This window comes from Cornus florida, unplaced genomic scaffold (assembly GCF_030987335.1).
Source record: "Cornus florida cultivar Cherokee Brave unplaced genomic scaffold, ASM3098733v1 CherokeeBrave_3.0.0_Hap2_Chr08, whole genome shotgun sequence".
Lineage (NCBI taxonomy): Eukaryota > Viridiplantae > Streptophyta > Magnoliopsida > Cornales > Cornaceae > Cornus > Cornus florida.
In genome coordinates this window covers 7,605,051-7,621,865 of record NW_026775578.1, presented here as the reverse complement: position 1 = coordinate 7,621,865, position 16,815 = coordinate 7,605,051, and the positions used below count along the sequence as shown (strand labels likewise).

General features: G+C 36.4%; 1 protein-coding gene across 1 annotated transcript; it reads left to right on the top strand.

The window, feature by feature from the left end:
* The first annotated feature begins 79 nt into the window (after positions 1 to 79).
* LOC132269175 (uncharacterized) lies at positions 80 to 16,310 on the top strand. Its single transcript, XM_059770264.1, has 9 exons — positions 80 to 291; positions 401 to 455; positions 540 to 764; positions 3,017 to 3,198; positions 3,330 to 3,504; positions 3,585 to 3,802; positions 6,926 to 7,051; positions 7,147 to 7,250; positions 15,863 to 16,310. Exons 1-9 carry the CDS (start codon positions 264 to 266, stop codon positions 16,028 to 16,030), a joined length of 1,281 nt encoding a protein of 426 aa, XP_059626247.1. The 5' UTR covers positions 80 to 263; the 3' UTR covers positions 16,031 to 16,310.
* The last annotated feature ends 505 nt before the right edge of the window (positions 16,311 to 16,815 follow it).

Here is a 16,815-nt window from a genome sequence, read left to right as displayed (position 1 = left end):
TTTATGTCATTGTGCATTTTTTAATAGTCCGCATAATTTTTAAAGAATCCCAAAGCACGACGCAACACACGCACAAAATTCCACACAACGCTTTCTACTTCCAAGTTTCAACCCATGTAAAGGGTAAAGCCTTCGTCGTCTACTTTCGTTCTAGTCTTAAGAGCGAAGAAAGTCGGAGTTTAAATTAGAGAGAGAAAGCGGAGAGAGAAAACAAGGCTCCACCTCCACGCGAAGGAGCTCTCAAGCAACTAAGCAAGAAAATCATGGGTGGCGATAGAAATTCCTCTCTTGGTACTTTCTGCCTCTAAATTTTCTTACCTGCTTATATATATATATATATATTTATGTATCTTGATTTAGTGAGAAATAAATGTACAAATATTGGGGTTTGAACTTGCAGAAGAAGATTCTTCGTCTGAGCAAGCATGGCCAGAGTTATCACTTCCAACACCCAGGTATTTGTTCTTTCTTTTTTGATGAAAGATAATATAATGTGTTAGCCGGACATTTTCAGTTGGTGTATGGTTTTAATCTTTCAGGAAGGGTGGTTTGGACACGGAGTTGGATGATGGTACAGTGAGTGAAGAACATGGATCGGTGATAGGGGAGTTTGGTGATGTGAGTCATCGAATTTCTTCAAATTCTTTGGATGTCAAAGCCTATCAAAGGAAGAAACTCGGTGCTTTTAGTCAAGTGTTGCGGAGTTACGATGAATTACAGAGGCGGATTGGGAATTTGGAGGATGCCAAGAGTAAAATCTTGAGGTATTATATAAATAAGTTTATTCTTGTTGTCTATTGATATTACCATTTGTGTTAGTTGAAGAATTTCTGTTGTTAATCATGCTTTTGAAATTTTACTATGAAGAAACTTTTATGGTGCTATTAATTATTACTATAATAATCAATTTAGATTCTGCGTGTGATTTAGTGAAAATCAAGTTCCGATCATTGATCTAATCGGTAATATGTCCTCTTTTCTTACCATGGATGAGATCTTGTGAGGTTTAAGGTTAATTCTTGAAATTATTTTATTTGATTTGTTTTTGAATTAAAGAATAAATTGAAGCTTAGCATACTACTGAAAATTACACACACGGTCACACCCCCCACAAAAAGAAAAAAGCAGAAGAGTTACACACATGTTCAATGCATGGATGGTAAGGGAAACTCTATGTCCACATCTGAGGGAAGTTGCAAAATGGAGGTATCATAATTGTTTGTTAATTTCTTCAACCAAAAAGGGAGGGAGAGAAAATAGACAAGAATATGTAGGGCATGATGGTTGAAAATGTTATGTGCATTCTAATGGAGTTTTCCAGGTTGCAAATTCAATGTGAGTATGAAAGAGGCATAGAGTAAAGTCTTAAGGTACATTGCCATAGTCTTTGATTGCTGAAGAGTTTCTGTTATAAAACTAATGATTTCATTGAGATGTGGTTCTTTATTGAAGATGTATTTGGCTTTATTGTGTCTCAAATAGTATTTAAAGGAAAGTGGCCATAGGTTTTCATTACAGGATCCTTTGTAAATTATTTATCATCATATACCGTGGTGGCTGCTAATTTAGTAATTGGCTCATTTGCAATGATCGGCTGCTCTCTCTCTCTCTCTCCTTTTTTTGGTAAGTAGGAGATGAGCACACAATGCCAATTGCCCCTTATGGGATTTGGCTATATCTAGGGTGGGATTTATTTCTCAACTTTGGCTATATCTTGGGTGGGCAAAGGGGTTAGCCCATGCCAAACCCAAGGTTTTAACACCTTCGCCTGCGCCAAGACCAAGTCCCAAGAAACCCATTGTATCTCAGCCCGTGCCATACTACACAGGTTTTTTGGGTTTCTCGGGTTGTCTCAAATTTTAATAACCTATAAATAAATAAAATTATAAGAAAATAAAATGTTAAAGTATATAGCTACATAAAGTTAGACATAAAAAAAAAAAAACCTTTCATATCATGTGAAAAACACAACCAAATTATGTGTAATATAATCTTATAGCAATAAGATATAATTTATAATAATTTAAGACAGGTAACATGGTCCAAAAAGTTCCCATAATATAAACTTGAAAAAAACTCAATATTTGATATTCTTTAATATTTGGTTTCCTTAACTAAAATTCAATTATTAAAAGTTTTTACTTTTTAAAAATAAACGTACTCACACACCCACTTTGCTCCTTTAGAGACTCGAAATCTTACCATCCACTTGGGAGGTAGAGGAAATATGATTGGGCCACAAGGCCCTTGGTGCCAAAGTACTTGAGTTTGGTGAATACCATGAGTCCATGATTTATGATACTATAAATAATTTAATGTACTTTATTTTCCTTTACTTATAGCCTGATATAAAAGTTATAAACTATTTTTATATTTTTGGTTCTTTGGGTTCCTCGGGTTACTAAAACTTTTATCCAAATCCCGCCCAAAATGAATTCGGGCTCTAAAGTTTAAATCCAGTTCCATCCCATAGTCTCAATGACCTTTCCCACTCCCATAAAACTATTGGGCGGGAATCGGGTTGCTTAGGTTAGGCCCACCCAAGTCCCAGTGTCCCACCCCTAACTTTTATTGCTATCCTACATTTCTTGGTGCTTTACTGAAATTTTTTTTGTCCTTCCTTACAATTCTGTCAATTTAAGTCAAATTGCTCTTCATTGGTCTCCCCCATCTTCATTGCACATAATGTAAGCATTTAATTTATGAGAACTAATAGAAGTTGAAGTAATATACAAATCAAAACATCTAATTCAGGTTTACAATGTTAACATTGGTTTTGAGTAGCTTTATTGATCTGGAATTGGAGTTGATTTGTGTGAGACTAAAGTTTTTCAAGAAATTCTCCGTACTAATTAAGTGATAGCCTGATAGGTGACGTTTCCATATTCCAAAGCCAATTTTTTAGCATTGTTGTTCTTAATAGGATTGACTACTTACAATGTGTTGTAATAATCATTGAATTTTTAAACCATTTTTGATGGACAGCTGAACCAATGCAGTATTGTATTCTTTGCAGCTATAACCCTGGAGCATGGATTGAGAAGGTTGGAGGCATGCAGTTGAGTGATTTTGACGTACCAAAGACCACGTCGCTTTTATTGATTGGTCCCAAGGGATCTGGAAAAAGCAGCCTTGTTAATAGAATTTCAAGGGTGTTTGAAGTTGACAAGTTTGCATCAGAAAGGGCCCAAGTATCATGTACCTGTTATTTATTTTTTCTTAAAGTTGACGTGAATTATGAAGGATGCCATTTTCCCCGTTCTTTTTCAAATAGAGGGCTGGTAAATTACTCATTTATTTTTCTGATTCATTGATCTCACTCGTGCCAGATAATTTGTCTACTGGGGATGGGACCTTTTTCCTACAGGAATATATGATTCCACGATGTTCAACTTCTTTCTGTCTATATGACACGCGAGGCCTATCTGAAGTTTCATCTGAAGACATGGAAATGCTGAAGCGTTGGATGACAAAAGGTGTTCGTCATGGAGAGCTGGTTATCAGGTTGATATCATTACTTCACACAGCTTTCCTTTCGGGTTTTAGAATCTCAGTTATCGCGTGGTTTTTTTTTTTTTTGCCAGGGATTCAGATAGTTCAAGTGTAAAGACCAGAATGAAGTACAAAGATCGCCAGATTGGTTACTACAGTGAGATCAGGAAGGTCAATTTTGTTATATTTGTTGTCAATGGGCTTTCAGTTCTGAAATCCATGGACAGTAGCGATGATGTTGCAGCAGCAGAGACACGGTATATTCAAATAATCGCTACAACTTTCAACTGCCCATTCTTGTCATTTAAAGGTACCAACACACACTTAATTTTTCAGTAGTTTCTTTGTGGACTTGAAGGAACTTGATGATATTTTTTCACGTAATGGGTTTTCTCAATAGCTTATTTGTTCAAATATTTTGGGATTACTAATATATTCTTAATACGAAAGGCAAAAGGATACACACGAGGAGGGATCTTAGTGAAATTTAAAGAGAATTTCCAAAGCATTAATTCATGCTTCAAAATTTCTTTCTATTAAATTTTTTTGGTAGGTAATGATTTTTCATATCAATATAATTATCTTACTTAGCAAAAAAAGGGTACAGATGTTTCAATTTCTAACTGAAATCAGAGTGGATACAAACTTTGAAAGTGAAACCTCAAACCTTTTCTTCTGGTGTATCATAGATCAAAGGATGGCCCGGATCTTAAATTAGTTTTGGCTGCTTAATAGTCCAGCTTCAGTAAGGAAGGATGTTGGATCCCAAATATCCGTTAGTTATGCACATATCATTCAGCATGCTGGTTAACCATGGAAGGCCATGAGTAATGAGCCTTAATAGACATTTTATTTATTATGAATGTCAACACTTAGAACAATGGGGGCTATTAAATCTTGTGTAGAGTGGTGCCAGCAAACCAAATAAGTTCTCTCTACCTACATGAACCAGTTTTAAGGAAGCGTTGTTGCATCAAATCCAAACTAAGAGTAAGTAACCCTAATCAAATACTCCCTCTGTCCCAAAAAAGATGTCTCTTTTGGGGAACTGTGACTCACAAAAGAGACATCTTTTTTGGGACAGAGGGACTAGTCCACTGGACTTCTTTATGGTTCTCCGAGATGTACACCATATAGATACATATTTGCATACCGTTGTACAAAGTAACCATTTATAATCATTCTATTCACACACGAGTGTATGTGCAGAGATAGTGAGAGAGGGTGGGAGGGAGAGAGGAGGTGGAGGAATGCTCTGTAGCCATCTTATATATCCTTCGATGGATGTGCTGAACTGAATAAATTAGATTGTTTTCTTTTGACCTGAAAAAGTTGTATTCTTAAAACTTGTTTGTATGTCAGAAAGTAATGACTACAATCCATAAATAGCTGAATAAAATAAATAATTTTAATAATTCATAAGTTCTGTGTGCTAATTTGAATTAATAATTAATATTAGATTTTTTTTTTTTCTCCCTGTTTTCTGGGCTTATGTTGGATACAGTGCATGTGTTTTGCAGTGGGCCTCAGTTGAATTTAACACCTTGACAAATAACTATACTGATTTGTGAAAGTCAATGTGATTTATGAAATTATTCCCTTCTAGGCAACTCAACTTAATCCACTTGATAATAAAACGAAAACCAAAATGCTCAAGAAAAGTTGATCTACACTCTATTTATCATGTACTTTTTTCCATTCAGCTTCATAACAATTTAAATTTCTAGACACAGAGCACAATTTTAATGTTCTATTTGCTTCTTCGTTTGCATATAGCATGTATTCATCTTGAATATTTGCAGAAATAATAATAAGAGAATTAATTTAGTCATACTTGAACGCTGACTCCTAATGGAAGTATATTGTAACTGGAAGCTAATTATTGGAAGTTTTCTATCTCATTGTCATTTCATTGCTATTTTTCGCTCTCTAAAATGTCAATGCTACCTCAATTCTTCTTCAAAACCCCAACAAATTATGCTTTTAGGAAGTTGATGTTATTGGTTTTGGACAACTGATGTCACATAATTTATCAATCTAGACCTTTTTTTGGCAGTGCCATTGTATGCTTTTTGGCTTTTCAAAGACCATATAGAGTTCTCTTTTCAGCTTCCTTGAGTGTAGCATTTCTAAGATGATTTCTTGTAAATGTGAGGAAATTAAAGTAATTGTATAGATATCCATGTACTTCGTTCTATTTTACTAAATTTTTTCATAACTCCTCTCATATTTTATAGTACCAGACATTGTGTACGCAGGTACTAAATCTAAATTGCAGATCTATAATATTTGTTCTTATACAAGTAAAGGTTTCATCATGAGATATTTTAAGCAGGATGAAAGCATGCTCTAGACAAATGACAGATATTTAACTGATGTAGGGTTGTACAAAAGAGAAAAGAAAGGGACAGACAGAGCGAGAGGGAGGGGGGGGGGGGGGGGGGGGGGGGGGTTTATTCATTACAGGATTACAGGTTATTTAACAGTGTTGCATGTTTATCCCAAACATATCATATTTTTTTTGTGGGAAAAATGCCATAAAAAGCCTCCACTATGAGCAACTATAGAGCAGCATTCCTCCAGTGAATACACCATATAACCTTCAATTGAATATAATGTATTGCAAACAAGAAGAACGATTGAAATATTTTTTCTCACTATTCATGTGCTCTCTCTCTCTCTCTCTCTCTCTCTCTCTCTCATACACACCCACACACAATACTTTGTTGGATACTACAATTGGATGAAAATTTGCATTATGCGGAATGTCAGCCATAGTAATAAAATTTTGTCTACTCTGAATGACGACGTTATTTTGTCTACTCTATTTTGATTGTGAAGATATTAATTTACACAACTTAGCAGTGTATTATTGACTGCAGATTTAATCATCCAATGAAACTGGTAGCTTTTATAACTTGGGTGGAGTGTATTTAAGCATATAAATTAGTTCTAGAAATCAAGGTGGAAAAGGGTAGTCTGAAATTTATCCGGGCTGATTGCCTTTTGAAGTGATTTGCCCATGTTCTTTTGCTAATTTCTACATACTTCTTTTCATTTCCACTTTCCCTGCATATCATGTTGGCATTTCGTTCTTTTTGACTTTTATTTTTTTTATTTTTTTTTTATTTTAATTTTTATATTTCTTGGGTATTGAATATATCTATCAGGTCAAAATAACTGTGGGGTTTTCAGGCTGAAGGTTCTTATTTAGTGGCCTTATGATATTTTAAGGGTTTTTTTTTATTTTTTATTTTATTTTATTTTATTTTATTTTTTTATCCTTTCTCATTTTATTATAGTTGTTTATCTTTATGGGAGATGAGACGTAGAATTCGATCCCCCCCCTCCATAACCACCACCACCACCCAAAAAAAAAATGAATAAAATGAAATTTGGCAATTAGTTTCCTAACTTTTTTCCTGTGTCACAGATAACAAGCCTGTTATTGTTGTTACACATGGAGACTTACTTTCACTTTCTGAACGTGCTCGTGTTCGTGTTCGTTTGGGAGAGCTGCTTGGTATTGATCCAGTGAAACAAATTTTTGACATCCCAGGTGATTACATGTTTTAACCCTTTCTTCTGCTCTCAAATTTGTGTGAGATGATGAACCATCTTTAAGGGATTAATCATAATTCCTTGCTTTTGCAGAAAGCTGCGATCCAGCAACTGAGTTGACAGTAGTCAATTTGTTACGTTATTCGCTCGAACATGCTGACAGAAATCTACCTGGCAAGGGAAGGTCTATGGTCAAGGTTTGATCTTTTTTGCAAGATATACCTGCAGTAATTGTTACAGTTTTGGGGTATTTGTATATTTGTCTTCTTTCGATTCTATCTTTAGAATTGAGTTTTGGACTTTCAGCTTCATTTTTGAGTGGCACGAGTACTTCCCCCTTTTCCAATTTTCTGTAGATGTTGTCATGTTTGCATTACACTGTGACAAATATCTCTTGAACTACATGCAATTTCTTTGAAGCATATGAACCTTATTCGCTTATAACCTGCTTCACAAAAGGGTATAGAAGGTATTATCCAGTTCTAGTCTCGCCGTGGAAGGGTCCTAGGGAGAGAAGACTTGAAACAAATCTAACCTTTGTTATTTCACAAAGTGACTGCTTTGAGTTTCAAACTCGTGCCAGTGACACCGATGCTTAAGCATTTTACAGCTGAAGCAGTCAGGGACCCTCAATAACCCGCTTCACAATTAGATTAAAATTGACCAATAGTGATTTCTTCTGTAGGTCTTTGCAGAATTTCCAAAGTGTTCTGCATGTTAATATTATAACATGTGCTATTGATGTTATTTTTTTTCCCTCTTACAATTTACTCCTGATTTTTCTCTAAATCTTTCCGGGAATTCTCTTAGATGTCTATTTGTCTGTCTCTGGTCTCTGCCAATAACTCTCTTAGATGTTCTTTATCATGCTACTGAGAGTCGGTTGTTGAGCAGCATTGCAAATTACAAATGTACGCACTTAAAACGTAGTTGCATGCACTCATATAGGAGTGTTGATGTCACTTCCAGTGCCTACATGCTACCAAGCTACAATGCATTGGTGACTGTTGGTATACATATGCACTTACGTATAGTTGCATGCACACATGTATGAATCCGTTGATATCATTTGCAGTGCCTATCAGCTACCGAGCTACAATACAATGGTAAAGTACCTTCTGGAAAGAAAAAAAAAAAAAACAATGGTAAAGTTAGGTCTATCAAAATTCTATGTAGGACTAAATCTCGGTGTCAGTATTGTACATGCATTTATATACAACAAACTAAACATGGAAAATGGAGGATAATGAAACCCTTTTGGCCTCATGGTAGGTCTGTCTAAATTCTTTTCAGGTTCATGCAATTTACCAATAATTATTTAACATTTACTGCACATTTCATAATACAAAATTGTCACCTTCAATTATTTTCCAATCAATTGTGGGGGGAGGGGAGAAACCATAAACATCACTATCCGGTGTTAGTCTTGTCTACGCACAATGTTGGAAGGGTAGGCCTCCATTACACATGCTCTGGCTGAATTGGTACAAGTGGTTGCTGTCACGATCAAACATGTATTTTTGCACTTGGTTGTTTGATACAAGGGCTTTGAGTAAACATCCTTCCCTAAACCCAATCCCATATGTTTATGCAATCCACACAAAAGAGTAAATAGAGATCTCTGCTTACCCAATCCACACAATATAATAATCTTTCTTCATCTCTTCATGTGAGGAACTCAGTTCATGCCTTGCCAGCTTTGGAATTTTACATCATGCCTAGTGATTGACTTCTTAGGCTCACGAAGACATCAGTGGAGGGTCATCTGGTTTCATTTTGTTCATTATAGGACAAGCTGTGGCCAAACAAAATTTTCCTCACTCGATACAACAAAAGTCATTGCAGGTTACTTAATTGGCATGAGAAAATTATGATATCTGGAAGAAGCCTTGGAGCCTGATAGGTATTAAAGCTGATTGAAGAAATAGTCATTACGGATATAAATCTTAGAGCAAGGAAACCATTTAGATTTTTATGGTTTTTATTTTACTTGCCGAAAAAAAATATTTCAGATTGACAATTTGGTAGCTTTATTAATGTGAATGGTTGGCTCCAATATCAACGGGTGTTAAGTCAGGTTTATTTACTTGATTGAGTTTTTGTTCCTTTTGAATCCCGCATCAGCAACACCAAGTTGGCCTATTACTTTGTGCCTTATTGAGGAGTGTCCATGATTATCACACCACCCTTAGTTCACTTTGAGCCTTTTTGAATGTGCTGTGAGTTATAATGGCTCCATGCTCCTCACAATGTTAGAGGATATGGATTCATCATCTTGAACGGATCTAAATTTAGCCATCCCCAAAATGATACTAGAATATTGAATATATATATATATATATATATATATATATATATATATATATATATATATATATTTTTCAATATAAGGAATCCAAAAAATGATCACATTATATGCCAGATCTCAAAAGGCCAAACAATTGTTTTGAGGATAAAATATCTTTCATTTGACGTATTGTGCTCTATAACAAAAGAAATACAATATAGAACAAAGAGAAGAGAAATATGTAAAAGGTTTGAATGCTTGTATGAGATTTAATAAAAAGGCTTGAATGAGATAAATCACTCATTCACAACTCTAGTATTTATAGATAAAAAGAGCACATGTTCATATTACAATAAATGAAACCAAATCATATCACAGCATATTCTAAAACATATTCTATGGTATATTCTATAGTATAATCAAATTTCTGCTAATATGGTAAGTCATTTCATAAATCGTGGCTATCATATATGTTAATACTCCCCCTCAAGTTGGTGCGTGGATATCTGAAACGCCCAACTTGGACAATGCATTCTCAAACACAATCTTGCTAACGCTCTTTGTAAGAATGCTTGCAAGCTGCTGAGAGCCTGTGACAAATGGAGTGCAAATTTGACTAGCGATGATTTTCTCTCAGATGAAGTGTCAAACAACAAATCAAAAATGTCTCCTTAGATCATAAACAATTAACAATGTCTCCTCAGACCATAAACAACCAATTATGTCTCCTCAGACCGTAAACAACCAACAATGTCTCCTCGGACCATTTCCCTTGATACACATATTTAAAACATGTAGATGGAAGAATCAACAATGTCTCCTCAGACCATTCCCCTTTATACATATGTTTAAATAATGTAGATGAAAGAATCAACAATGTCTCCTTAGACCATAAAAAGAAACAACTATGTCTCCTCGGACCATTTCTGAATAGGTGGTGTCAAACTCGCAACACCTTCATTGAGGTCGGACCACCCTGCCTACCCAACACCTCCCGGATAGGCGATTTCACCTTAGACCATTCCCGAATGGGTGGTTCTAAACTCGCAATGCCCTCATTGCAGTCAGACCACCCTGGCTCTGATACCAAGAAAAAATGCAATATTTTTTTTGATAAGTAATAATAAATTAAAAAAGGCGTTCAAAAGGGGAACGCGTTCCATAAACATTAGAATGACCGGGGTTTAAGGCCCCAAAGAATCCAAAAAAGAAATTAAATCATCAAAAGAGGAACAAGAAATTCTGTTCACATAACTAAAGAGAGAACGAATAATAAAAAGTTTCAGTGTCGCTGTAAACGACTCCTTCCCTTCAAACATTCTACTATTTCTCTCCTTCCAAATGCACCACCAGATACAATGTGGAACATATCTCTAATAATCACGAACACTCCTACTCACACGACAACCTCTCCAAGCATGAATCAACTCCTTAGTAGAACGTGGCATTACCCAGCACATGCCAAATAGGCCAAGAATAAGATTCCAGCAATCGTGCGCTACAGAGCAATGCATTAGGAGATGATCGACTGACTCCCCATCCTGCTTACATATGCAACACCGATTAACAAGAATAGTTCCTTTTTTCCTCAAATTATCGATCGTCAGAATCTTACTCCAAACGGCGGTCCATATAAAGAATGCCACCCTAGTAGGAGCCGTAGAGCGCCATATAGTCTTCCATAGGAAATCATAGGTAGCAAAATTAGACAAACATAAGAACAAAGACCTTACTTCAAAATGACCGTAAGAAGAGGGAATCCAAATCAAATTGTCATAACCCCTGCCAATTCCTTCCTGCCGATACAATTGATCCAAGAAAATGCTCATATCTTCCAACTCCCAATCTTGAAATGAACGCCGAAAATGAACAGTCCACGTAATCCCACTATTATCAAGCTGATAACAGTTAACTATGATGACATGTTTATCAATTGCAATACTATATAATCTGGGAAATGTACAACATAAAGGCTGGTTTCCACACCAAAGATCTTCCCAAAAACGAACGCAACTACCATCACGAACTCTGAATCTGATATGAAAGGGAAAGGCATCCCATCCTTTTCGAATGGATTTCCAAGCCCCAACTTCTCCCGCAATAGAAAACGGACGTGTAGTCCATCCGCCAACTTCTTCCCCATACTTGCAAGATACTAATCTACGCCAAGGACGGTGTCTTTCCTTCCCGTATCTCCGTAACCATTTGCCCAAAAGAGCTTGATTAAAAGGAATCAATCGTTTAATACCGAGACCCCCCAGTTTTATAGGCTTGCATACTTGCTCCCATAAAACAAGGTGATACTTGAACTGTTCTCCCCTTCCTCCCCAAAAGGAAACTCCTTTGAATTTGTTCAATTCTATCAGCAACGGAGCATGGAATTTGGAACATAGAAAGAAAATAAGTGGGAAGGCTTGATAAAGTGCTCTTGATAAGAGTTACTTTACCCCCCTTAGACAAGTATTGCTTCTTCCAACCTGCCAACCTCTTTGCATACCTATCAAGCACAGAATCCCAACTCCCCACTAACCTGGAAGAAGCCCCTAGGGGCAATCCCAAATAAGGGATAGGAAAGGAGCTCACCCTACACCCAAGAACTGTAGCTAAAGAAGATATGTCCTGTACATTTTCGACCGGGACAAGCACACTCTTGGCCACATTTATTTTTAGCCCGGAAACTGCCTGAAAGCAAGCCAGAATGCACCTCAAATATCTAAAGTTGAGACACATTTGCATCACAGAAAACCAGAGTGTCATCTGCAAATAGCAGATGTGAAATCTCCACCTGATTGTCAATATCTCTTCCTACCTGGAATCCCTTAATGAGACCAAGATTCTTTGCCCGGCGCATAAGTCTACTTAAGCCCTCCATAACAATAAGAAAAAGAAAAGATGACAATGGATCACCTTGTCTTATACCCTGTGAGCACCCAAAGAAACCAGCTGGAGAACCATTCACAAGAATTGAGAACTTGACAGACGAAAGACATGTCTCAATCCATGTCCTCCATCTATTTCCAAACCCCATTCTTTGAAGCAAGTAGAGAAGGAAATTCCAATTTACATGATCATAAGCTTTCTCAATGTCTAGTTTGCATAGAACTCCAGGAACACCACTACACAACCTTGAGTCCACACATTCACCGGTGATGAGAACTGAATCAAGAATTTGCCGTCCTCCATCAAAGGCATTCTGGGAATCTGAAATAATCCCATCCATAACTTTCCTCATTCTTTGAGCAAGCACCTTAGTTATGAGTTTGTAAAAACAACCCACTAAGCTAATAGGACGAAAATTCTTAATATCTGAAGCATTTCCCTTTCCAAGACGATATGGGCTTCGTGTTTATAACTTCATTAATGACTGCTATCTCAGTTCCAGTCACAATTGCTTGAAGAAGAGATAAAGTCTTATCATGATTACCTTCTGAAGATACTCCCAACAACTCACTAGTAGTTCCAATGTTATCAACCACCCAATCCCTCCCCAAATCAGTAACCTCATCATCAGGTCTCGCCACTGCCAGGGTTTCCACCACTGATATGTTAAGAGTCATCCTTCAGCCAAGGTTGAAGCTCATTAGAGCAGACTTGTTGGATAGACCCCAAGTCATCAGCCAACTCCTCTTCAGTTTTTATGTTATACTCATAAACAGAATCTGAATCTGTAACATAATCACCCAATCCGACAATACTACCAACCTCATTCTCCTCATCTGTTGCAGAAGGCATACATTTAAGAACTTTCAACGCAACATTTAATTGTAGCTCTTTGAACAGAGCCACAGCCTCATAATTGGACAGCTTAAACTGCAAATCTCTTCCCACACAGACCGTTACTCCTTCAGACAGATCATTAACTGCATTGCCAACGGTAACCAACTGTCCAGGAGAAGCAAGAAATGAAACTAAATCAAAGAGAAATATGTAAAATGTTTGAATGAGATTTAAGAATATGTAAAGGCTTGAATGAGATGAATCACTCATTCACAGCTCTAGTATTTATAGATAAAAAGAGCACATGTTTATATTACAAGAAATTAAACTAAATCAAATCTAAATCAAATCACAGCATATTCTAAAACATATTCTATGGCATATTCTATAGCATAATCAAATCTCTGCTAATATGGTAAGTCATTTCATAAATCGTGGCTATCATATATGCTAACAACATCAAAGGGCTGCTTTTGGAAGTTTTGAAGCATTTCAGGTTCGAAGTGTTAGTCAATAGGACACCCCACCAATCTACGTAAAGTAATGGATCAAAAGGGCAAATCCAGAAGTTTGTGGAGCAGTCAAGGTAAGGTGATGGACTTGTTGAAGCGGTACCATAGGTGTTCCACATACATTATCTAGGTCAAAGATAGTTTCTCAACCCTATTATCGCTCTAGATTCTTATGCCAAGGAGATTCTTCATGTACTCTGTGCTCAACATGATTTTACCTCATCAATTGTAGACTTGACTTAGCATGATTTTTCATGTTTCTCTTGATATATTGAATCCTCAAGTCTTATTACATCATGATATGTTCTTTTAAATCACCATAAAGGAAGGTGATTTTTACATCTAGCAGCTTCAACTCCTTGTTATGCAATGAGTTAGAATTCTTATATTGTGTTAGGGCCTAAGGGTAAAGGTTCTATCTTAGGTAGATAGTTTGTATGAGGCATAGGCCTCTCAAACTAAGGTGTAGTACAAAGTTTCCCTCCAGTTGAATGCAGATTGGCCACCTAATGCAGGCAGGACATAGATGGACTTACAGGGCAATTGGCTCTGATGGCATGAGCTAAAGGGGAGATGGGTGGTTCAAGCCTACTACCATGGAGCTGCTGGAGCAGTATGGCGTGTGTGAGTTGCAAGATCCACCAATCAAGAGGGGAACCTCAGTAAAATAACTTCAATGGAAATGTGAAACACAAAGGAAAAAGATTTCATTGCAATAAATTCTCCTTTTGTGAATATCATTGGCTACCAAATGGGCCTTGAAATTTTTACCCTCTTTCCAGCAATTCTTCCTCCTTTCTATACACACATTTGCACCCTATAACCTATTTGTTTTTTGGGTAGTTTCAACAACTGCCAAGTCCTATTCTTCTTAGTAATTCCATCTCTTCAGATCAAGCTGCAACTACTTGTCTTTATCCTTTCCATTTACTGTTTCGCTACTATCAATCACCAAGACACATGTTTAAAACCATACATCTTTGATCCTCTGCGAAGAAAAAAAAAACAAAAAAAAAAAAAAAAAAAAAAAAAATCTCTCTGCCTTGAGTAATTAAATAAGACCTCTGCTGGTGCTGCTTGCTGTAGGTGTTTCTTACACGGTACCATAGAGTGTCTTTCCTGCTTGTACTTGGTTGATTGGGTTCTATGACACAGAAAAGGTTGTTTTTTGAAGTTGCAAATGTTTTTTGTTCAATGTAATGCCGTCCCAATTGGTTGAGGTAAAACATTGCAATGATCGGGCCAAGTCTAGAAGATATTGGACAGGTTGAGGTAAGGTATAGAAACAGTAAAAACTCACTCATATGTGGTTGACCAATTGAGGCAGCCACTCAAGGCTCTCTCGTGATTGATTGAAGGGTTTAGTACAACAAATCGAGCTTTGCCAGAGGTGGTGTGAGTGTTGGTCTCCCGTTCAGAAATTGTTTCTTTTGGCTATGAATTCCAAGGAAAACATATTAGAGAGATAAGAGACAGTTGAGAGAGTTTATAACAGGGAAGAGATAAATGATTTGATTGTTTAAGTTCTCTTATCATACCATTTGATCCTTTGACAGTGGTTTGTTATTTCCACGTAGACACACTGTCGAAACTTGTGAAGTCTTGATTCTTCTGTATGCTTGTCCATTGATTATTCACTATGGTTAGATCATGCAGTAGTTGCACCCACACGACAAGACCCTTGTATGATTGCATGTTCACTCTTTTGCATATTCACCTTTTCGCAACTTTTGCAGTGGTTCAACAGAATAAACTTTGTTAATGGCTGTCGCAATGGCTCTCACACTGCTAGTAAACTCGTTTAAATGTCTTAAGAGATTGTTTGTGCTCTAGAACCAATTGAGACGAGTCCTTTAAGCAATACACAAAGATATACTCTTTTTCAGGATTTTCTTTATCAAAAAAGTGAAGAGTAGCATTCAAAATGAGTATTTTATTGTTCGTATTGGATCAATTTCAGGATTTTCTTTATCAATGAACTATTAAAATGAATGATCTCGTTTACATTGTATAGCAACCATTGAAGATCCTTGGAAATTTCATGCATACACAGATACATACATAAATTTATGTGTTTGTGTGGGTGTGTACACACATGCACACATATACTCCATACATGTTACTATAAAGTGGTAAACGTGGTGTAACCTAATTGATGCATGAACATTAATGCGTGCAATAAAAGGACACTGCAATTAAGTTTAATGGGCAGTCCATTTTTATTATTAGATTATATTCTATTCAGCATAGCTATTTCCTTGGAAAATCTGCTGATTTTCATATTTTCATGCAGGATTTTAAAGTATCTCTACCTGCATTTTTGTTCGTGGTAATAATCCTGGGGATTGCCATTACTGCAGCAGCCCATATTTATGGTACTCGTGGACATTGTGCTCGCAAGCATAGTGCCTCTAATTCCGATATCCATATAGATTGGCATAAAATCCGACACCTGTGGTAGGAATCGGAATATAATTAGCTTACGTGTATATGTCATGCTCGTAAAATCCAAAACATACTGTATATAAACCAAATGTCTTATGCTCGAAGTACATGTATTTGTGTTTTCTACATCCACGTGTAGCTTTTCTCAAATTGGGTAAATTTACCCACTCCGACTGGATTAGCATGCAATGGATTATTGTATACTGTTTAATTTATGCAAAGTGGTTTCTACAGTTGTACCCAAAATATATTTTAAACACTTTCGGGTTTCATGTACTGAAGCGCTTTTGCTGTTAGATGGTAATATGGTGGACTTATGTTAGCGTCTCATTTTTCATGCTCGTGTTCTGTTGGTATTAAATTTGGTGTTACATAGAACAATACTTGTCTCCTAACCGGTGACGAGGAACCACCATATGACATAATGTTTAAATGATTCATTTTGAATTTTAAATACAAGATGATTTTATTTTATTGCTATGCTGCATCAGCAACGGTGAGGAGACAAGTGTTGTTCCTGTCATGTGCTGCAGTTGAAGCCTATTCTTTTTGCGCATGATGTGGTTATTTTGGAGATTTTCGTTCAATTCTTTTTAAGGGCCAGATGAAATTTCCTTCTAAATTGTTACGTCTAGACAGTTTAATTGGAATTTAACTGGAATGGAGAAATGATTTTGTCCTCACTGCCCATACTCACCATTACGTTGTATAATGCATTCGCGAAACATGGACTGTACTAATGATTCTCGGCAGATAATTGCTCCAGAACTGTCCATATGATTTTATTTTTTATTTTTTATT

Coding starts and splice junctions, on each gene's coding strand:
- LOC132269175 (XM_059770264.1), top strand. CDS start 264: ATGGGTGGCGATAGAAATTCCTCTCTTG. Junction 3,199..3,329: donor AGAAAGGGCCCAAGTATCAT/GTACCTGTTATT, acceptor CACTCGTGCCAG/ATAATTTGTCTACTGGGGAT. Junction 7,052..7,146: donor ACAAATTTTTGACATCCCAG/GTGATTACATGT, acceptor TTGCTTTTGCAG/AAAGCTGCGATCCAGCAACT.